This window comes from Anas acuta, chromosome 3, assembly GCF_963932015.1.
Source record: "Anas acuta chromosome 3, bAnaAcu1.1, whole genome shotgun sequence".
Classification (NCBI taxonomy): domain Eukaryota; kingdom Metazoa; phylum Chordata; class Aves; order Anseriformes; family Anatidae; genus Anas; species Anas acuta.
Window position 1 is genome coordinate 43,571,715 of NC_088981.1, and position 23,571 is coordinate 43,595,285.

A 23,571-nucleotide genomic window follows, 5' to 3' on the forward strand; every position below is an offset into this window, starting at 1 on the left:
AAGAAGCCTTAAGCCTTGCATGCAGCTCTACTGCAAATGTCTAAGAAATAATAGCATCAAGACAGAATTAACTGGATTGTCCTAGTCTGTTCCGGATTTGTCTAACCAATAGATGATAGCAGTATTCCCATCAGAGAGCTTAAGAGGTAGGAAAAACAAAATTGCCAGAAGTCCATCATGTTTCTTACTGCAGACTTAAAGCAACAAAACATATCTGTGGCATTAATTAGTAAATGAGACTGTCAATGAGCTCCTTCTTAGGTAAACACAAATGAAGAGAACAGCATGCAAGATCATTTTAATGAAGTTTAGGAAGAAAGTATAGGAAGGAGAACTTTTATGTTGTTGAAAATACACACAGTCTGTAAGATGCTTTTCAGTACAAGAACATGTTTTCAACAAGGAGAAAGTGTGTCATCTATTTATGCACTTTTAAAACGCTATGAATTTTAATTTCTTAATCTCTTTCCTCAACAAATAGGCAAAGTTTTAAAAATTTTTTGCCTTATAACACTTATCATCATCAAAGCAAACGTCATAAAAGTAACTATAAAGCTATGCTTTACAGAAGTTAACACTGCTGAGCAAAGTCAACAGATAGAAAATACATCTTCTAAATATAATTAAATTTGCCACTTCAGCTGTTAAAAAAGCTGAAATTTTATACTGTGGCTCAAAGATTGCATTCAATTAATTATTCCTAGTTTAAATCCTTTTTTCTCTAATTCATATCCTTTAGTTTTAGAGTAACAAAAAACCTTGGAAAGTGACATAGTTAAATTACAAAATTGCAATTAAAACATTGAAAGGGTAGCTTGAATGAAGCAACATGATTTTAGTTTACATCTACCCCCATCACTGAACTAGTGATTCTCTCACTATGATTTCCAGTCAAAGAATCTTATTAAAATGTAACTTGAATCTCTAATTGTTTGTATAATCAAACTATCTCCAGACATTACCCTCTGGTTTTGCTCTCCATAGGAGAAAGAAATGGATAGAGATTAGTTATCTTCTGTGAATCCATTCTTAAACTGATGCATTCCTTTGAAATTCTAGTCTTTGTGGACAAGAATATGGGAAAATGTATTTTTGAAGAAAATATATTCAAAAGGAATCTTGTATGCAACACAAAGATAACTTCTTGAACCATAGTAAATACATGACTGTGATTGTGTACACTTTAGAGTTTATATTTAATTTACATGCAGTTAACTCACTAACTAGGCATGTATTGGGAATGAGCAGATAAATTAAACAAATGGTGCACATCATGCATGACCTGGCTGGTTTGAACTAATAAAAACAATTATAGCTGTCAATGAGCATTACTTTACCCTAAAGGTTATACTATTAATTGTTTCTCAATCTGTTCATCACAGTACTTGAAACTATTTCCAGTGTATTTCATCAACATGTACAATAAATCTTTAGGAATTTGATTTTTTTTCCAGAGCTTTTATTCATCCTCTTCTCTTAGATGTTTTCAGTACAATAAAAAACTTTTTATATAAAAAGTCTAGCTACAAAACATAATATACTTAAAGAAGAATTTGCATCATCCTGAATAGGCTTGCAGTCAATCCTTTTTAATGGATTTGGCAAACAGCTTGTTCTTCAGAAGCTTGATAATTCAACTCCAGTCTCAACAGCCTTCTAATAAAAACAATACATTTTGCATCCAAAATTTTACAATGACTGATGAAGTTTGCTTTTAAACCTTAGACTCGTCAAGTTTGATGACTTCAAAACTCTTAAGATATAACAATATCCTAATAACCTTACAACTATTTAATTTATGTGGCTGACTGAATTAATGTTAGCTTTCTGTCACTGAAGTTCCTTATTTTTCTCAAAGCCTTATTTGTAAGCTCTTCAGTTTCATCCCACTTGTTTTTCTCTGGGCTTGTGTATGTCACCAAGTTTTCAGTATATTGCAAGATTGACTTCAAAAACCTACGAGAAATAAAAACAGAAGAAAAACTCATTAAAGAACCTAAAAAGAAAAAGCTCTCAGTGCCTGACTTAAAGTTACTACATTCTTCTACTGAAAGAAATGTACTTGTTCATTCTCATTTGTAGAAGTAATGATTTTCAGAACTGCAATTAAACACTGACAGAGAAAGAATGCAGTCATATAAAATGTAATACAATTTTCCTCATATTGCTTCTTTTCTTTTCTCAGTCAAATGTTCAGAATACAATCATCTGTTAATTGACACACAAGGAGTAACATTACTAATATATTAAATACAGCTTTTATATACTGAATTTTTCAGTGTGATCATTCTCTGTTTATACTAAGGAGGAGTCTAATAATTAAAAATGTGAATAACTGAACCATATATTTCCAATGAAGTTATTTTAGTTCTTAGTGAACATTGTATGACATAACTGATGACTAATGATGGAAAGAAGGATGACAATTCTTCTGCAGTAGTTATGCTGTTCCTTTTTTTTTTTTTCTCTACAGGATTTACATTACATATCAAATTTATTCAAATGGACACAAAAATAGTGCGTGTAACTTCCAATTACCACAATATAAGTTGTATATACTTACTTTAGATACTGCTGATAATCAGAAGGAGTCTTCTTACAAACCAAATGGACATTGATTACTTCCAGAGTAATCAACAGTAAGATGAGCCGCAACACCGGAAACAAAAACTTAATACTAGAAATAAGCAGAAGTATTTAATAATAAATAAACTAAATCCGAATTAAATTGAAATCACTAATATAAACAATTCCTTAGACTTCTGGATCCATCCTAAATAGTTGGATATTTAATAGTAGAAAAAAAAGACTACAAAAGTCCATCAGACAAAAACAGGCCAAGTATCAAAACTATATAAAGACTATAAATAATGAAACCTCAGAGGAGGAATAGAAGAGAAATACATGTAATTAAGACTCCAGAGAAAACCTCACCAGAATCCATTACCCCACAGATAATAAAATGGAGATCAACTGAATTACAAATATGCATTGTCAGTTTACACTGTTTCTTGAATAACATGTTTTAACATTTTGAGGAATACAACCTGTCCAGGAAAATCATGCTCACAGTTTTTCCAGTTTTTAAAGTAAATTCATAAATCCTTGAAAAACACTTATGAACAGGAACAAAATTAATGGAATCCTAAAAATCGCTCTTCTGTCTAAAAGATGCTGACCCAGCCATGATAAAAATCAGAAGAACTGAAGCAGGTAGAGTGTTGAAATAAAATTAACATATTGCATTCTGGTAAAACTCAAATGGCATTTTTATGCTTAAATAGGAAAAGCAGGATATATATATATATAAATATATTTTCTAACATTTAAATGTTACTTTTATTTGAAAACTTGTAATTTACAGTGTAGTAGTCTAGCAGTGCAAAAAAAATATATTAAATCGGTCTCTAATTTGTTATTTTCTGTTATTTTAATATTACTACATAACCATAAACCTGTGTTGACACTAACTCTGACATGGTTAATGAGAACATAACACTGTATTTTAAACTTGTAAAACAAAACACAAAGCTAGCAACAGCAGCATGCAGCCACTACACCACATCACCATAAACATAGCCACAAAGTAAAGAAAAAAACATCAGCCAACCTGTTTAACATTCGTAGATAGTTATGCCTTTGGCGAGAACGTAGAGTCTTTTTCATCCACTGTTTATATCTCAACTCAATGCTGGCAATAACTTGTTCTGACACTTGATGGCACTGTGTGCATATTTTACGGAGTACCACTAATACTTCCAGGACAGGTCGTGGAGAATAGAGTGTGCAAACGTGTTTATCACAAAGTTTTACCAACAGCCTCCAAAAGAGGAAGTAATTGTTAATTTCAATATTTTGCTAGATGCATCTAACATGAGATATATTTCATATTTGGTGTTGTCCTGGTTTCAGTTAGCACAGAATTAATTTTCTTCCTAGTAGCTGGTGGAATGCTGTGTTTTGGCTTAGGATGAGAAGAGTGCTGATAACACCCCGATGCTTTAATTGTTGCAGAGCAGTGCTTATACTAAGCCAAGGACATCTCAGCCTTTTGCTCTGTCCTGCCAACGGGCAGGCTGGGGGTGCAGTAAGAGCTGGGAGGGGACAGACCCAGGACAGGTGACCCAAACTAGCCAAAGGGGTATTCCATACCATCTGACGTCATGCTAAACAATATATAGGGGTGGCTAGCCGGGGGGAGGGGGCCGGACTGCTCGGGGTTAGGCTGGGCATCGGTCAGCGAGTGGTGAGCAATTGCATTGTGCATCACTTGTTTGTACATACTATTATTACTTTCCTATTATCACCATTGTATTATTATTGTTATTATTTTATTATTATTTTGTTATTATTATTTTCCTGTCTTATTAAACTGTCTTTATCTCAACTCACGGGCTTCACTTTCCATTTCTCTCCCCCGTCCCAGAGAGGGAGGGGGGAGGGTGAGCGAACGGCTGCATGGTGTTTAGCTGCCGGCCGGGTTAAACCACGACAGGTGTGGTTAGATTTGCAATGTTTAACTTAAACTGATCACTCTTACCTCATGACTGAAAAAAAATAAGTATCTTTATACACTCCGTGTACTCTATCACTTTACTAAATGCAATTGAAAAGTTACTGGTGATGAATGTGTTTTCTGTTTCAAATCAAAGAAATACAATGACAATAAATAAAGACATCTAGATGAAATAATACACTAAATATACCAAATCAGAGCATTCCTATGGTTGGAGACTCCTACCATACTTCAATTCACAGTGAATTATTATAATAAAACTTATATGATAATAAAACTTACTGAGACTAAAGGGTATTAACTAATACTCCCATTAGTGTATTGTCTTTCTTACAGGCAGAACAAACAGCAGACTTAACACTTCTTAATATAAAGGTGGTGCTGCCATTGTTTTAATCAACTGCACCAGATTATGAATTGTTAGGAGATCAAATACCTTTCTACTGTCCTTTTCTGATCTACAAACATAACATATCACATTTCACTTTAAACACTGTTCTTATAAAGCTGTTTCTTAATCTCCTTCATACCAAAATTCTCTCTCAGACAGCAAAACATTAACGAGTAAAAGTGATAAAAGCAGAAAACTCTTACAATGGTTTAGCAATTTAGCAATTGGGCTGCTCTTTAAAGAATTAGAACAGTTCAAATTGCTTTATATATATAGACTGTGTGCCTTCCATGTTCTATTCATCAATGGGTACCATCCTCTTTGCCTTATCCTGCCCATACCCAATAGGTTTTATTAGGAGCGCATTGTTCCATCATACTTATTTAGTCATGAACCTCTTCAGAGTACCACAACAGGGCCAATTAAAAAGACAAGTTGTTTTGATTATTATTCCATGTCAGTTTTAACTGGACCTACCAATATACCTCTAAAGTCTGAAAAGTCTGACAAATTTTCTATTTCAGAATCTTGGTACTGAAACACATAAGAATTATGTAGTGACATATTACTCTTTTTAAATGCCATGCATAGCTATGACATCAAACACATTAAAACAAAATTTCTGATGCAGCTTTAGATTAAAGCCCACTTAATCAAGTCAGCATATAAATATTTACATATATTGCTTCCCCAATCTGATTTTCTTTCCCAATGATGAATTCTAAACTAAATCTAAATAAATAATGACCCAGATCTACAACATCTCATTGCTGCAGCAGCAATATTGGAACAGCACTTGAAATATTTCAAGTACTGTTCTGAAAACAGGAAAATCAGTAACTTAGGTTTGAGAGTTCTTGTGCTGAGCTACATGCATAAGTTGACAATGGGAACCCAGAAAACAAACTTACCTCTCTGTTACAACACTATTGATAGGATCGTCTGGACTACAGCAATCCTGGGGCAAATACTGCTGTACTTGAGAGAGGATTTCAGCCATCTTCAAAATTAAAGAACTAGTTTCAGTATTTCCTTCTAACCTTAAAATAAATAAATAAATAAATAAATAAAAAGATCGAGATGACAATACTGTATATTGCTCATTTGCTTAAATGGCATTGATTGAGATGTAGATATTTTGGATAGCAACGTATATGTATTTAATAACCCCTCTTTCTACTATCTTGGTTTTCCCTTTACGTATAACTTTCCTTCTCCAATTAAAATCAGCCTTTTCTCAGTCTCAGCAGTCTCTTAAACTCCTCTTAATCTTCTGCTTATTCATTAAAATCGTGAAGCATACTGAATGTGTGCTTGGTGCATTCCATTTTCACCTCTCAGATCTAAATCAGTGTAATTTCCTATTTAATATCTTGTGTAAAGTCTTCCATTAATTTAGTTACCAAGCCCTTTTCAGAATAAGCAATTATTTTCTGTTTTACATCTGGTGAGTCACCTTTTGCTTTTTGTTGTGATGGGCTCAATTTCTAGTTTAATTTCCTAACAGCTCCTTCAGTATCTCTTCAGAAACAGAACAGGGAGTCACTAACACCCTTGTGTTGCTTTCAAATGGTTCCTCGTTGCCTTCTAGTTAGTGCAATGCTTGTAGTTTTTATACTGTATTTGCATTATATATACAGATACGCATAGCACAGATTAAGTTAAAAAGAAAAACAAAAGGGTCTTTACACAACCTATTTGGTGTTTATCATCTTACTAGTAAAGAAACATAAGATACTTATCATCTCAAATCCAATTTTGAGAACTTTTTTTTTTTGTTATGAACAGCATATACGTACCCTTTAACCGCTTGAACATGTTCCTCAGACACTGTTGGTAATTCAGGCCATACGTGAATGCTCTTCATGCATTCCAGCACCTAAAATTCAAAAACGTACCACGAAAAATTGTATGTAAAGTATGATCTTTGACAGATAACATTTTATTTTTCTTTGTGGCTATTTTAGAAAGAAACTGCAACAACTGGTAATCAGTTCAGTAGTCATAATTATATAAACTGACACAAATTGTTAAGGTTTACATTAGGGCAATCAAAGCATGAAGACAGTAATTAAGACTAATTTTAAGGATTCACAATTTTACGGACTAAAATGCTTTCAACTGTAAGCATTTACCTGTTTCTTTAGTCGGGAAATTGGATGAAATTGAGAACGGTAGCAACTTGCACAAGTCATCAATGGTTTTATGATCACATGTTCCTGATTACAAAATCAACAGTTGACAGACAGCAGACAAAATACAACATTTTCTTCAAACTGTCCTAACTGGATGCAGAATTAGACTTATGTTTAACTTTATGCAAGCTACCTACACTACTGAAGTTAATTAATTTCATACGTCTAAAGCAATAAATCAAAACAATGAGTTTTTAAAGCTTGATTTCTTTGCCATATTTCAACAATGAAACCTGACTGCAGCTGAGAGAAAAGTAACCATGAACTCTCAATGCAGCAGCATGCAAATCTTGAGAAACCAGAAGGAAATCCAAATTATAAATGTAAGATTTATCTCAAAGGTTTTTGTTTCATATTGAAGGAAGTAATGCCAAACACGAACAGGAAATTTGTGAGAGTGAATATAATAATTGCTAATGTTAAAGTACATATATTGCTAGACAAAAGGTATATACAAATTCACAATATAGAGTGTGGACACAAATTGCATCTCCATTTCTGAAAGGTTATTTATAGTGTCTCAGAAAGAAAGGAAATGTCAAACATTACATGCCTCAGTGGCTGAGCTACAGCTGTTCTATGTACCTTTCCAACAACACAGCTGATAAACAGGCTAAGTATCGATATAATTTAACAAATCATATACAGTACTATCACTATAATCTATGGATCAACTATCCAAATAAGGAATAGTTAATCAAATTAAGATACAGTAAGAAGACTTATTCCAGAAAACTTTCTGTATTTATTTTACTGCAATACTAGAAAAACATACTTGCACAGCTTTTTTCTTGGAGGAACGCTTTATTTTTATGAAAAGCTGCTGTAAAGAAAGATGCAGTCATGACACTATCTAAAAATACATTCAGCACCCAAAACAACTGAAGATTCTTCTGACAGCATAATATTGATCCTTACCTTGAAAGCAACTGTGTCTCCATCTGAGAATCTACAGAGAAGTGTAATTGCAAATGCAACTATCTGATTGGCCAATTCTCTAGGAAATGTTTTTATATTGATCTCTCCATGACTTAAATGATCTCTTATACGTGGACCCTCCTGGTGGTTCAAGAAATCCCAAAGAAATTCCTGTGGAAATTCACACCAATGGTTGTGAGTGTACAGAATACCATCTGAAAGATAAATATGTGACTGTGTCTATAGGAAAAATGGCATTTAGATGTTTAGAGAAAACAATGCAGTCTATGCTCACAACAGAAGGGCAACTAGTACAACTTGCTAGCTTCTCAGGAAATTCAAAATTCACATACAAGCTATTTCATAATGGGTAACAACGAATTTCCTTTAAATTTGTGTCCCAATTTCTACATAGCTTCACTGCCTCCGACTCAGTGCAATAAACTCATGTCTTTCTTGCAATCTCAAGTCTCTAAATTCAACACCTCTAGTTTTCATGTTCACTGTTATGTTTGGGTTACAACATGCAGAATGTTCTCTGGTAGGTTTGCAGCTATGTTTTTATGCCACGTGCCCACCTAGTATTACATATGCCCCAGAGGAAGTCAGAAAACAGTTTTAATTTTCCCCACATGTGGCAACAGTTTTTCTCCTGCTCTGTAAGCTAAGTGGAATAAATAAATAAACGATCATAAATGTATCATTATTCTGAAAGAAAACAAAAATAAAACCAACAAAAAAGACAAACAAAATTACAACAACAACAAAATGAACTTTCAAAACACTTGCCATTGCAGGCTCTTCAAGAACTGAAGGAAGCTGGTTGATTTCTTCATTATCCAAATGCTTTTTTAGCATCTAGAAAAAGTAATTTGAATATAAATGCATTGTTGAAAGCCAAACAATCAAAGCAAAAACACTAAGTAAATAGATTTTCTAATATTAAGCAAATACTTCTCCAATGCCAGAAACAAGGTATATATTTACTACTGATTAAATATTTGACTATTTGAGATAATTCAGAAAGGCTGTAAAATCTAGGACTTCTGCTGGCAAGGCTTATTTGTATTTATTTTGATTAGCTGAATCTAGGAAAATGGCAGAGTATGTTTCTTTGAGATGAATAAATAAAAAATAAAAGCATTTAGATTAATCTCTTCATTAAAATTTGTATTGATTTTGTTATCTTCTGAGGGATGTCAAACTTAAAGTATGTTTTCTGCCATTATCTTCTATTTGGAAAAATTTAGAAATAATGCCTTATCCAACACAACAAGAAAGTGCTTTCTGATCTCTACTAATGAGAGACATGCACATGCTTGAATTCTGACACTGATCCATATTTAAAAAAAATAAAATCACAATTACCTCATCAAAAGTGGTGTAGAGAGCAGAAGGCTGGAACAAAAGATAAGTATTACATGATTTTTCAAAAAATGCAAGCCATACTGAAGTTATACTTATTAATTTATGTGAGATACTGGAGGTACATGAATAGCAAAAAAAAAAATCAAAAAAAAAAAGGACTCAGATTTTTTAGCAAGGTGTTTTGTTTCGTCTCTAATAAACGTAATATGATCTACTTTCCTCCCTTAACTACTGTTTTTGAACACTAACCTTCACATAGTTTTTCAGACCACTTTTAGTAGAAAAAAAAAAAAGGTGTTCATGAAACTTTACTGGAAATTTCTAAACAATGTTCCACGATTTCTTGGAATGTTGGGGTAGGAAAAACTGGAAGTATCACCTTGCTTCTAGAATAATTATTCTAGAAATACTGTGAGTCATAATCGACTAGACAGAGACTTACCTCAGCTGTCAGCAGTCGATTTGGACATTTATTAGTTGTAGTGAAGAGCAATCTGAGTCCAGCTTCCAGCTGAGGAAGTAAGAGAATCACACAATCAGCATACCTGAAAAAACAACAGATACCCAAAGGGTTTTTCTTCCCTTATAAATAAAATCCGAATGGAAATTAGAGACATCTTAGAAATATTCTTTCAGGCCAAACAATCTAGACCAATATTCCTCCATAGTGAGGACCTTATAAACAGATATTAATGACTATCTGTGCCCAACAGAAGCTGGCCACCTAGTTCAAATCAGCTCAGAGATGACACTGACTTACAAAAAGGTGGAGCATGGAAGATGGAAAAAAAACTATTTTTTTCTAAATATGTTAATATCTGAAGAGTTACTTCCATTCACTTTCTAAAGCTCTTCTTCGCTACATCTGCTGCAGTTCCTCAGCTTAGATTTCAATACATAGTTTATATTACTTTATCTTGTGCCAACTAGAAATAAGTCCACCAACCTTCTGAGGGACCATCATTACAATGCATAACTATATGTTTGCAGGCAAAAGATTTAGCTAAAAGCTTTGGAATCCACAAGTGCTGCTGACTAGTATTCTAGAAATAGTGAATATCTAGAAATGAAAAGACTAAAGAAATGAAAAGACTGAAGACTACAGACCAAGACTAAAAATAGGGAGAAAACAAATCAACTATTACCTGCTTTGCTTGAAGGCTGTTAAAGCAGCCATCCAAAATGGTACCATTGATTTAAATACAAAATTAGACACTTGTACTAGCTCTTCTGCTACACAAAGTGTTTCATGATTAAGATCTGCAAGTTAGCAAAACAACATTAGTAAGTTACATACAATCTACATGTTTCTAAATCATTATTAACATTTAATTGAAAAGATCACTTCAGCACTTATAAAGGGAGACTTAAAAGCTATTCAATTTATTTCAACTCTGCAAGTAGAACAGCAATCACAATACATTTAATATCAGAAAATCAATTTATAAGATTGCATTTCAACAAATAATATAAAGTGACAGCGTAAACACAGTAAAAAATGCCTACAATTTTTTGAGACTAAAATATTACACAGCAACTGGCCCGTTTCTATTGAGATGTTCTCCACCTACTTCAAATACTTCAAGAAGTATAATATATCTTAATCCCTTTAATTCAGTAAAAATCTGTAGAATAGTGTTTTAAAAATAAAAATATTGTTTCTATTTTATCAAATTTTCTGTACCAACATTTAGCATAATACTTTATACTTCAGTGCTACCATATAATGAAAAAAGACACTTATTAAATCATATTATAAACACATTCCACGACAAGCCATAAAATAACAAGTATAACTTAATTGTAGTAGGTGTTTTTCTGAAGCACACCAACAACTACAGGATTTATACTACATGATGATTTGAATATTATCAGCTTGATATGGTTTCAAAAAGCCCCATTCTCAGTTCCATGAACAGAAGTTTCACTGACAAATTGATCAAATAGCACAGACAGACTATGGCCACTGTATAGACCTGGATTCCTTATATGTTGTTGTTCCTCTGAAACAGTGGGAATACACCAAATATGGCCTGAAACTACAGTGATGAGGAGACTTTCATCTGACACTCTTCAGGTCCTTCCCTGAGAAAAGCATCAGGGTACTGAAGATGAGGCATCATAACGTTTCACTACTTTCCCTGAAATATGCAGAGTACTCCTGCTGGGACTTGTGCACCTGAACCCCCCCGATTCAGGAAAAAAAATAAAGATTCGGTATGACTATTAAATAAAATACATTTTCATCAAAAGATTGGAACATGAAGTCTTCATAGGAAGTAATGTTACACATTTCAGTGTGCTGCAATTATTTTGGAATGCAGATTTTTTTGACTCAATAACAAGTAGAATTGCTTTTGTATTAAAAAGTGGTCCTACAAGCACAATTGATTCATCTAAAGACAGCATATGTTATTTTAGCTAAAAAGATTCAATCTTAGAACTGTGGAAACTCCATTATTTTTAACAACACTTATGGACAATGAAACAACAATAAAAAAACAGCTAAAGGTTAAATACTTGCCTGGAAATGCAACAAGCTCCTCTAAGCTAATGAAGGTCACATAAGGTCGATGTACTAAAATATATTTAGTTTTCAGAAGGTATGTCTGTAATAACTGACCCAATCCTGCAGTTAAAAAAAGCAGCATAGCACAATATCTAGGGAGAATACCATAACATGTTAGAAAATCCTGTATAACTGAAACTATTGCAAAAAATCCACATTTGTGGGTTGGGGACAAAGGTTTTTTCTGCTCTTTCAAAGAAGATCCAGTACCTGTTCCACCCAACCCTTTTGAGTAGGGGGTGCCTAATGATTAACTACATTTACAAGCATGACAAAATGGGGAATTAGGAAAAAAAGAAAAAAGCATCAGTGTATTCTACTTGGCTGCTGCTGCTGCTCCTCCAACCTGCTTTTTGTTCCAAGTTATTTCTGACTGTCCTAACAGACAAGGAACTGTGTTTCATGAAAGACTAAGTTTTGTCAGTTTTCCTGTTAGTAAAACACACTGGTCCTAAAACTGACCAGTTTCATAACGGCTTAAGTATTCTATGGAAATCTAATTCCAAAAACAGCAGCAGCAGCAGAAAATTGTCAGGATACTGCCAAAGGCCTTAAGACACTTTAAAAAAAAAAAAAAAAGAACTAAAATTTACTAATTGCTTTTCAGGAACTGTCAAATCTAACTGATAAGAAAATAAGTTTTCTTTAAAATTAACTTACTTTGCAGGAATTTCTTGTGGGGATGCAAACCCATGCCACAAAACATTACGAAGATTCAGACCATACGGTGATCCAATGAATACCCTTAGTACATCCATCTAATTAATAAACAAAATGATTACTACATGAAGAAATCTATTATTTATTACCTTGTGTCTTTCCCTGACAGGAAATTTGAAGAGTTATTGAGAAACTATAATGCCTACTGTCAAAATGACTAGGCACAGATTGTCACAGTAACGGCAACTCCCAAAGGTATTGAAAGGAAATCTTAACTTTCTTGTACATGCTATAGAATATAATAAGGAAAGAATAAAACTTACAAACATCCTAAACAACTATGTCAGGAAAACAAGATCAAATATAGCTCTTACTTATCACAAAAATACACAATAATTTGGCAGAAATTTACATAAAAAAAGGCAGAATTTGCATTCAAAGTTGTATTCCCAGACCACTACCAAACAAAAAGGGAAACTGTTTAACTGTAAGAATTGAACTTTTCCACATGCCTGTAAGAATTCCAGAAATAATCCTTATAAAACTACTAGACTGGCTAACAAGATATAACCAATACTCTGTCCTAACAAAAAAATTACATTTGTAAAACTGTATCAGAAAGACCATCTACTTTGTTTACACAAGAGGGTAAATGTCATCAGAATTTTGTTTTATTATTTTTATGCAAATGGAAACGGGCTACCTACTTTCCTCTCTTGGAAAAAAAAAAAGTATGGTAAGTGTTATAAAACATTTTACTACAGTGGCAGTGAAGAGAAACACAGCTTTAGAAGCTGATTATTAGGTGTGTATTTTCAAGTAGTACAATTCAAAAAGAGGCAGACAACTCTGCAGTTTTCTTACCCCTTGCCAAATATATGAAATTTTGTGTATGTGGGTTTTTCATGTAGAAAAGCAAGTAAAAACATATGGGCTTGCCTTAGAAATCATTACCATTTACAATTATAATATTCACTATTTTTTGCCATACATCCCCCAGATTTTCTGTGACACCTATATAATGAAAATTTTCCCAATATATTTCAAAATTTGCAGTGCAAGCAAAGGTTATGTTTGGAAACCTGGCAAAAAGAAAACCAGCTCTGTAGTTGTTACTTATTTCGAAACTATGCACTTACTACATCTTGTCCAAAAACAACTGCAAGCTGCTCAGAAGCAAGCAAATCTCTTAGAAGGAAGGGACAATCTTTACCAATCAGTAAATATACCTATTAAAGAAGAAAAAAGTAAAAACAATTAAAGCATAAATAATTCAGTATATTTCTTTGTATTTCAAACACAGAGCCTGACAATTTTATCCAGTAATCATTTTCACTATTGAAAACAACCAGGATGTTGAGGAAAGTTCTCCAGCAGCCCATTTCCAGCTCTTAGCTCTTGCCTCTCCTCAAAGAAATTAATACATCATCAGGTCATGTGTGGAAAAAGTATGCTGCTCTGTTTCAGTTAAATAACTCAGAGCAGCAAAGACCTCCTATATGCTCACAGATTAAGCAAACATTCCTCTTTTTTAATGAAATTGTTTAGGAAGTGCATTCACAGCAACTCTACCAGCACAGGTGATGGGGAACCAGAATGCTTGTTAGTGCAACTGGATCCAGTAGAAAACACCTGTCCAACTGGATCCAGGTGTGGCTAGGCTACTCTGTACTACTACAGTACAGGGTAATTTCACTTCTTCAAAGTGCAATTAAATCCAAGAATTCGTTCTCATGTTATAAAAGAAAACCTGCAATTGAATACACATGGTGCCACTTACATCACCCAAAGCTCTCTCCAAGCATGATGTCAGCTTCATTAAGCCAAGAGCAACTTCCGTAGCTTGCGCATATTGTAGAACATCAAATACTTCAAGAAATAACTGTGATTTGTGGGAAAAAAGAGGAAGAATGTTGCATTAAATATTCAGAAGGAAAAATCAAATTGTCAAAATAACACAAAAACATGACCTAAATATTCCTCTGTGATTGTCACTACACTATTACAGAATGAAAACCATGCCACAGTGATAAAACTGTAGATATCTGGAGGGTCACTACTTTAGACTGTCTCTTGTATTTTTAGTCACAACTTACCTAGAGGCTCGCATCTAAAAAAAATAACTAACTTTACACAGTAATATTTGGTATTAGACACTGATTATTAGTCTTTACAGAAAAATAAAGTAATACCATCTTAGGTTAGAACAGGCTCAAAACACCACATGTTCTTTTTGTGGCAGCATATATGAAATCTAACTATAGAGTCAGGAAAATTAGAAGTGACAACGTGTCAGAGAAGGACAATTAGTTACAAATTCTAATCATTTTGGTTCATTGATCTCTCTTGAGTATTCCTATATTGAACTTCCACAAAGAGATCATGTGTCAAAATACAAACTGTCCATATACATTTCCATACCTCTGTGTAGTTTGTCCAGTGGAACCATACTGCATACTGAACTACAAATTGGTCCTTGGTTAGAGATTTGAAGTGCAAATTAACTGATTCACATACAGGTCCGAGTGATTGGACACTTTTGATATAATCCACACTTCGATCTTAAATTGAAAAACAGAAGGTGATTAGAATACCAAACTTACTGAAGTTCCAATATTTTAAGAACCATAAGAAGTAGAACCTCCTGTAGCCCATGTACATATTTAGATAAACAATTTTATCCAGATTATTTTAATGCAACTGATACACTACAATTTACTGTCCAAAAGAGCACACAAATGAACTATGGAAAAGTGTAGTGTGAAACCAGGTAAGATCAAATGCCTTCTCCCAAAAAAAAAAAAAAAAAGAAAAAAAAGACAATGCAAGAAATATGGAATTAAAGGGGATTATTATGTTCTATCTTCTTTGAAAGAGGAAGAACCTATCAGTGAAAGAGTACAGTAATTCTATACAACCAAATTGGAAGCAAGTGCAGGCTCAGAAGCCTCGACCAAATTGCACCACTTACACCTGTTACAGAACGCAGATGGATGTGGCACTTGCATCATTTCTTCTCTTTGGTGGGACATTTTGAAACAAAAGAAATTCTTCTGTTTCACTGAAAAATATTGCTTGAGGAAGGTATACCTATCATTTTTACCATCTTCGGAAAATAATAAAAGCTTCCAATTCGTCAAATGAAAATACAGCCAGCTCATCAGGACATAGATACTTGTTTTGCTTAACAAACGATTACAAACTGCTCTATGTACAGAAGTGAAAGTTGGGAAAATAAGAACTGAAGCAATAGTAGGGCTACTGATTGCTCACAGGTGTTTTAAATTTACTGCAAAAGGCATTTAAAGATTATAGAAGAAACCAATTATGAGGCAGGAGAAAGGCAGAACTGAATTCCTCACATAAATGCAGGAGCTGTGAACTGAGCAGAATGAGGAAGGAGAAGCTACTTATGTAGCACAGATTACATGAATCTTAGGAGTTAGTAATAACTAATAAGCATAGATGAAACGTTTAAAGCTGGTTGTAGATAGGAAATATACATACTCCAGCAAGTGAAGCTAATGCTACACTGTAATAAAATGTTATGACTAAGCCAGGACTACTATGAAGAATCAGTCTTTATGTATCGTTACTACAGAAGGTAAACACCAACCTGATTCAAGGTAATGCAAATGCTCTGTAACAGCTTGCCAACATACTTCTCCATTTTCAGACACAATATTATTAATATCATAGATGTCTTTTTTCTCAAATCCAAGTTTGCAAATCATGTAATGCACAGGTGGAGAAAGACAAGTACTGACTGAGCCTGGGAGTGCCATCTAGAACACACAAAAAAGGTTCTTGTAGCGAGAAAGTATATGAGAACAAGCAAATTATTATCGAAGGATACCTGTCAGCACAGATACACAGAGACAGCAATACAGGATCTGTAAACAAGTAATACAGAATCTGTAAACAGGTTAAGTTTTGGAATGCAATTTCCATCTATACATATTATGAAAGAAACTCTCTGTGCAGAACCACTCCTCAAGAGGTGGAAGGCCAGAATTGCTCTTATTTGCATATACCAGTTTGGTGTATTTCTGAATGGTTACATCCACCAAGCTGGTGACAAGGAAGAGGGCGATGAGGCACTGGAACAGGTTGCCCAGAGAGAAGCTGTAGATGCCCCATCCCTGGAAATGCTCAAGGCCAGGCTGGATGGGGCAACCTGGTCTGGTGGGAGGTGTCCCTGCCCACAGCAGGGGGCTGGAACTGGGTGGTCTTTAAGGTTCCTTCCCACCCAAACCGCTCTGTGATTGTATGAAGACAGCCAGAAGAAAAAGATCACAGTCTGTACGTATGTTCTGCAAAACCTGACCTTTGTGCAGAAATTGATGTTACTTAGCAAAACCAAGTGTTTCAATCTTTACACCAGCAAGAAGAGAGCAAGTAAATTCTGTGTGAGCAGGTAGTATTGGTAAACAATCCAAATATAGATATTACTCGCATCTTTGTCTAAGTGGCAACTTGGACTAATTCAGAAGCATATACTGAATATGCAAAACAAATAATGAAAGATATATATGACAGATATGAAAGAACATGCAAAAATTAGAGCCATTCATACTAACGAGGAGAAATATATTTCAGACTTAGTAAAAAACAAAGTCTCTTCATTAAAGAGGTAGCAAAGACAGTTAAGAAATTGCTTAGAAAATAAAGAATGACAACAAACGTGCAAGGGGCTTAGTATTAAGTTGGCAAACACAACACGTTGTTTCCTCTTTAATTATGAACTCAGGCTCACAGGACCTACTTTCTGAATTCCAGGCTGAATTCAATCGCACAGTAACGCCACAAACACCCCAGCTCCTACAAAGACCATCTACCAGCCGCCCTCGGCAGCACCCCACTCGCGGTTCCCCACCAACCCAAACGCTCACAAACCACGAAACCCAGCCTTTCGCGTCACTCCCAGGCACCCCAGGTTTCTCCAGCAGATACGGGGCATCAGAGCAAAGCCCACAGGACCGCAGCAACCCCCCGGTGCCCCGAATAAAAGCGGCGGAGAGCCAGAAACACCGCATCCCCATCTCCCCCCCTACCCCGCCGCAGCCCGGCGGCCATTACCTGGCTGCTGCCCGCCCCGCGCCCCACGTCACGGCGCTGAGGGAAGGCTCCGCCCGGCCCCGCACCGCCGGCCGGGGAGGAGGCGAGGGGAGGCGGCCGCTACCGGCCCCAGCTCCGCGTTGAGCCATGGAGACGCGCCCCAAGGCGGAGCGGCGCCTGAGCCTGTCGGCTGCACAGCGAGAGCGGCCGGGCCGGCTGCAGGAGGGGGTGAAGGTGGCGGCAGCGGTTGTAACGGCGGCGGTGTGAGCCCCGGGGGGTGGTGGGGGTGGCTGCTTCGCAGGTGTCAGAGCCGGCTTGTTGAGAAATAGAGTTTGTCCAAATGGTGGAGGCTCGCATCCCTCGGTGTACGAGCTCCTGCCTGCCCGAGGTCATGCTGGCACAGCACAGTCCAGTCCCGTGAGAGCCCGTTGCTGTATAGTCCACGTGAAACTGGGTCATCTGGCTTCAATAGGGCCTTTCCAAAAGGATGTAGAGAGGCTCAACATAAATGTAACAGCAACACTGAGAATCATAGAATAGAATAATTACAGTTGGAAATGATCTTCAAGGTCATCTGGTCCAACCATCGCCCTATCACCAATGTCACCCACTAAACCATGTCCCCGGACTGCACGTTCAACGACACCACCACATCCCTGGGCAACCTGTCCCAATGCCTGACTGCTCTTTCTGAGAAGAAATGTTTCCTCATTTCCAACCTGAACCTCCCCTGGTGCAACTTGAGGCCATTCCCTCTAGTCTTATCACTGGTTATCTGTGAGAAGAGGTCAAGCCCCAGCGCTGTGCTGAAACTTGGAATCCCATGCTAATAATGCACATGAAGAAGCAAACCATCCAGCGTTTGCATTGTGAAATACAGAAGTGTATTTACTTATTAACCCCTTGAAAGCCTTGATTAATACAATCATAATGATAAAACCGTGCAGAGAGATCAGTAAGGATTTTGGTTACCTCATTATCAAGTGAGGAAACGTTTATGGAAACTTCTGTCACTACTACTAGCGGTTAAGTTTCTAACAGCACCATTTGAAGTTCAGTGCCATAGATACAAATTTTCTTCCGTCTGCAATCTTGTACAGGCTGAAGATATTGTGACTTATGTGGAACTGCATTAGCAAAGAGTTGCTGCTTAGGTTGTAACCATTTTCACATGCTCAATTATATTGAAAAGGTTTGGGAAGCTGACAGCAGAGTTGATTTTTTCTTTCTCTCTTGCTAGAGGACCCGTGATGAGCTGGTACGATCTACAAGTTTTATAGCTTAGCCTTCACAGTTCTGAGTTTCTGACAAGTGTCCACAGCCTCAGTGCAAATTGTCTGTTCCTTCCATTTTAGTGTAGTGTCAGTACTATTCAGAGCTTGTGCTGTTGGCATAGTATCAACAAACACCTGCAGCCAATTTGTATTAGGGCTGCCAAAATCACTAGTTTGTAGCAGTTATGTAACTGAGGAACTGGGAGAGAGATCTCAGTAATGTTTCTAGTGTCAACATGGCTGATGTGTGATACCGTAAGGAAGAAACTGCATTGCATCCCTTATTCTCAAACTTCTCTGACTGAAAGATTTGTGAACCCCAAAGTAGTGCATCTTTTCAGATAGTTATTATTAGAGCTTTCTGTTACCCACAAATGTATTTTTTTTTTCCTACGCCTTTTAATGTAAGCCTTATGCTCTCTTCTGACAAGTAGCTGATGATGGCCTAAGTTCTCTCTGTAGTAAGAAAGTGGAGCAAGGGGCTGAAGAATCAGCAAAACTTGAATGTGGTTAGGAGGTAGCTGGTATGGAAAATCACGGTCTGTAGCAGTTGTTACAGTCTCACTGGTACCAAGTGCTTTTCTGTCTCTGTCTTTTGTTATTGTTTTACAGTTGTATTTTAAGCCAACTGTGGAGGACAGCAGGTGGTGATATCTGAATGCATCATCAGACTTGCTGCTTGCATTCATAGAAGGCCAAGTTTTGTTATGTGTATTAAAAGAATGATATTGCACAAGCTGGATGGGGAGAGAACTTGGATCTTCAGAGTTCTCATGACACACAAAGAATTACTACTCTGCTTTGAAGTTCCAAGCAAAATTACAAAGCTTGCAGATGAAAGTATCTTTTTCTTTTTAATGAGCAAATTAAGACATTAATACATAAGGCATTTATTTAGTAGCATCACAAGCAATGAGGACAAGTAAAATTTCCTAGTAAATGAACCAAGCATATATTTTGGATTTTGTGTACAATTTTTGAATGAAAAGCTTGAAGTTGTGATTAAGAGTCTCAGGCACATGGTGGTATTTGTGTATGTTTGTTTTTCCTATAAAATTGAGTGAATGCAGAGTGCTACTGTGGCATACTTGCTTGACTGAGATTAAATACAAACTTAATTTAGGCTTCATTGGAAAATAAATGAAAATTGAACACAAGTTAACCACCATTCTCTTTTTCAGTAAAAGTGATGGTGTCAAAACAGCCAGAGGAAAAGATATATTTCTAGCTTTTCTGCTTTTTCAAAACACAGATTGTTTTTTACTTGTAACTATATACCATAAAGTATCATTTAGAGACTGTAAAACACTAAGCCATTTACATCTAATGCAGACTTTCTTACTATTTTGCACAGATGAAAGGAAAACGGAAGCACACTGTTTTTGAATCTTTAGCTCCCCTGGAAGAAGAATATTTCAGTGAATCAACAAAAACTAAGCGACTGCCATTCAGACCTAGTAGGGCAAAGATAAAATATGCTAATACATACAGACTAGAGCCATATCATAAATTTCGGGATTATTTAGTGAGAGACAAAGCTCAAGCAATACTAACGGTATAGTACTTTTAAAATGAATTTTCTACTTTTTTTTTTTTCCAACAGTGGTTTGTCTTGCAAAGATTAAGCAACTTCTGCTGTTCCATTAATATAAACTTAAAACAGGCATAAATGTTTGCAGGCTTAAGTTTTGGCACACATGTAGTATGTAGTGCTATGTTTCACAAAGTGCAGAAGGCCCTCTGCAAGTTAGCCACTAAGCATGTGCTGTTCAGATGGAGCTGAAGCTTGATCTCTTACTCATTTCTAATCAAAGTAAGTTATAGTTATTCAAAGTACCCTGACCTCCAAAATATCTGGATATCCAAAGATCCTGATCTTGGATTTGTGACATTTGACTTTGATTGGATCTATTAATACCACTTGACCAGCATAACATATGCTTTGTGTCCTTGACAGTCTGACTGCCACATATAAAAAATAAGCAGAAAATAATGAGAACAATCTACTAAAATGTGATGGTGATACCTTGAAAAGTTACAACTAACTCTTGTAATTCTGAGGACAGGCCTTCAATATATGGAACAGGTATTTATAGAACTATTTTCCAGTGAACTGAGCCTAAGTGCTGGAGAATAATACATCCCTGTTTGCTGAAATGAGATTGGCTCTATATGTGTAATTGTAACTTTCAAAAAAATAGATAAAGCATTTAATATAAAAAATAGTACAGCTTTTGCTGTTTGGGAGCAGCATCTGTATTTTACAGTCTATTCTACTCCTTATTTTTTCTAATGAAAATGTCTGTAAAAGTTTATTGCAAAGAACTACCTGGATGAAAACTAAGATCTTTCAAATTTGTTTTCAATAGAAGAAACTTCAACAAGGCAAATACGATGCAGTTTCTAGTCCCTCCTTGTGTGCTTCAATCTCTGAAGAGATATTAACAGCTACGAAGAACATGGGCTTTGACCGTTATAAGTATGTGGTATCAGTGCTAATTGTGGAAAAGGCAGGTCAAGCAATACATGTGAGCAAACAAATTATTCTTAATACCTTTTGCAAATTGAAAGTAATTTTTAGAAGTGTATGTTATTTCCTAGGCATTAATCCACATACAGCAGTGTAACATGAAGTAGTCTTGGCACTTTTAGGTTCCTTAGGGAAGTAGTGTACTAGGTGACAAAGGTACTGCTGTGCTTCTGACTAACCCTGTTAAGGTGTGTGTTTGGTTTAGGTTGTTTTTTGTTTGTTTGTTTTGTTTTGAGTTCAGCAACAGTGGTAAGGAGCCCATGCTGCTTTTCTCTATCAACCAGTTATTTCCCCTGTGTGCTGTGCCAGTACAATTGCATGACGGCAGTGAATATTTTTTTTCTCCTCTATTTCTAGAGAACTTTGACCTCCAGTTAGGTCATCAAATGCCAGCATAAAATGCAGTGCAGTTGTGGCAGGGGGTGACATGGGAAGGAATAGGAGCAAGGAAAGGAATGTAGACTGTTTTAACTGGAGCTGCCACCAAATGGATACTCCCGGGACTACAGCTGGGACAGTGGTGACCTGAACTTGGTACACCCAAAACAAAAGAATTTATTGGACTGCAATTTACATGTGCTGCAAGCTCTCTTTGGCTTTCAGCACACTTTTTGGTCTCTTGCTGAGAATTAGAGAACACTTGTAGTAGTTGAACCACAGCTGGTGTTAAAACCTGGTGTTTTGCTCAGGCGAAGCCATACCTTGTTCTTAATGGCTTCTGTGAAATAATGTTTGAAGGGGTGTTGTCTGAGGCCAGTCTATGAAGGTCCTACATCTACCCACTTTTCCTGGAGCTGTGGTGCAGTACACAGCTTCCTAATTTGTACTGTATGGGTGTAGAGCTGTAGGAGAAAGACGTATTACTGAAATGTTCCAAATTAACTTTTTTTTTTTTTTTTCCTCTTGAAGATTATATTAATTTTAGCAGTGAATTTACACGTTTGTTTTCAGAAGACTTTTACCAAAAAAATGAGAGCCACAAGTATACTGGTAGAGGTGGAAGTGGCAATCGCTTTTTACTTAAATTTGTTGGCAGAAATGGTGTCTGTTGATGTCATGTTTGAAGAGATGCTGTTACAGTATGCTGAAGTGGTAACAAGTGAACATGACAGAGCTGAGTTTTTGGTGTAGATATTTTTGGGACAATTGGGGTGGGAGCTTTAATGTGAAGCAAGAACACATTTTCATACAAATAGTATTTGTTCATTATCATTGTCATTTTGCAGTTGTTTTTTACTAGTTGTGGCTCGTGTAATTCAATTATGTCAGCATTTATGTAACACGTTCAAAGCATAAAAATTGTGCTATATATAGTCTCACAAATGATTTTATCTTTTCTTTCCTTTAGGTTGCCAGCAGATGGGTCTGGGATGTTCAAAGAGACAGTTGGGTCTCAGCTAAATATGAAACGGAAACGTTTATAGCACTGGCTTTGGTAATGGCTTGCTATTATGAGTAATGCTCTAAAAAGCACACCTATTTTTGTGCATCACAGGACTCGGTATATTTGAAAATTTTCAGAACGTCAGTCTACCAACAGCGTTTGCCCAAAACCTGGCACTAAAATATAGAAGCTGACATATAGTTGGGATAATTTTGCTCGCTTTTCTTTGTAAAAATAACTTCTGAAATGTGTGTGGTTAAGTACGTGTGGGCTTCATCTGTCATAATGCTCTGAAGCAGCTGGTGTAATGCCAGACTTGGTACCATTTTGAATGTTGTGTGTTGCATGCCCAGAGCTGTTAACGAATGCTTGCAATAAATTGTAGGTGTCTGTTTTCTTAAAAGTGTGCTTTTTGAAAGAGGAGGCAGCGTTATTTCTTTTTTTCCTCGGTTGTACTTATGATAAAACGCCTGTTCGTGTAGCAGCGTGCAGCGGGAAGCCATCTTTTGCACGCTTGTATTGTGCAGCATTTCCACAGGCTTGCTTTCAGCGAGGCGTGAGTTGAATCCCCGGCTTCCCCGCGTCCCAACCTTGGCGTTCAGCATCAGCAGCGCTCAACCTGCTGCCCAGGGGCCGAGCTGACCATGCCAGCGGCGTGAGCCCTACTGGCCAAGGCAGGCTGACAGCGCTCTGGCTGCGGGGCTGCCG

The 23,571-nt window shown here is 36.2% G+C and overlaps 2 protein-coding genes across 7 annotated transcripts; one reads left to right on the top strand and one right to left on the bottom strand.

Moving 5' to 3' along the window:
* Window positions 1-282: 282 nt before the first annotated feature.
* Window positions 283-17,850, bottom strand: ERMARD (ER membrane associated RNA degradation). The gene is made up of 18 exons (XM_068676861.1): window positions 17,697-17,850; window positions 16,234-16,402; window positions 15,039-15,178; window positions 14,398-14,499; window positions 13,757-13,846; window positions 12,618-12,715; window positions 11,913-12,049; window positions 10,534-10,648; window positions 9,831-9,933; window positions 9,389-9,418; window positions 8,810-8,878; window positions 8,021-8,191; window positions 7,043-7,126; window positions 6,707-6,786; window positions 5,819-5,947; window positions 3,611-3,820; window positions 2,564-2,677; window positions 283-1,956 (listed from the first exon to the last, which is right to left on the bottom strand). Exons 2-18 carry the CDS (start codon window positions 16,400-16,402, stop codon window positions 1,797-1,799), a joined length of 2,001 nt encoding a protein of 666 aa, XP_068532962.1. The 5' UTR covers window positions 17,697-17,850; the 3' UTR covers window positions 283-1,796.
* Window positions 17,732-23,512, top strand: DYNLT2 (dynein light chain Tctex-type 2). Of its 6 annotated transcripts, none has more exons than XM_068676855.1 (4): window positions 17,732-17,921; window positions 20,304-20,504; window positions 21,319-21,477; window positions 22,828-23,512. In XM_068676855.1, exons 1-4 carry the CDS (start codon window positions 17,823-17,825, stop codon window positions 22,936-22,938), a joined length of 570 nt encoding a protein of 189 aa, XP_068532956.1. In that variant the 5' UTR covers window positions 17,732-17,822; the 3' UTR covers window positions 22,939-23,512. The 6 variants fall into 6 exon arrangements, with proteins under 6 accessions (XP_068532956.1, XP_068532958.1, XP_068532957.1 ...); XM_068676857.1 differs by having other exon boundaries at window positions 17,732-17,903; XM_068676856.1 differs by having other exon boundaries at window positions 17,735-17,909.
* The last annotated feature ends 59 nt before the right edge of the window (window positions 23,513-23,571 follow it).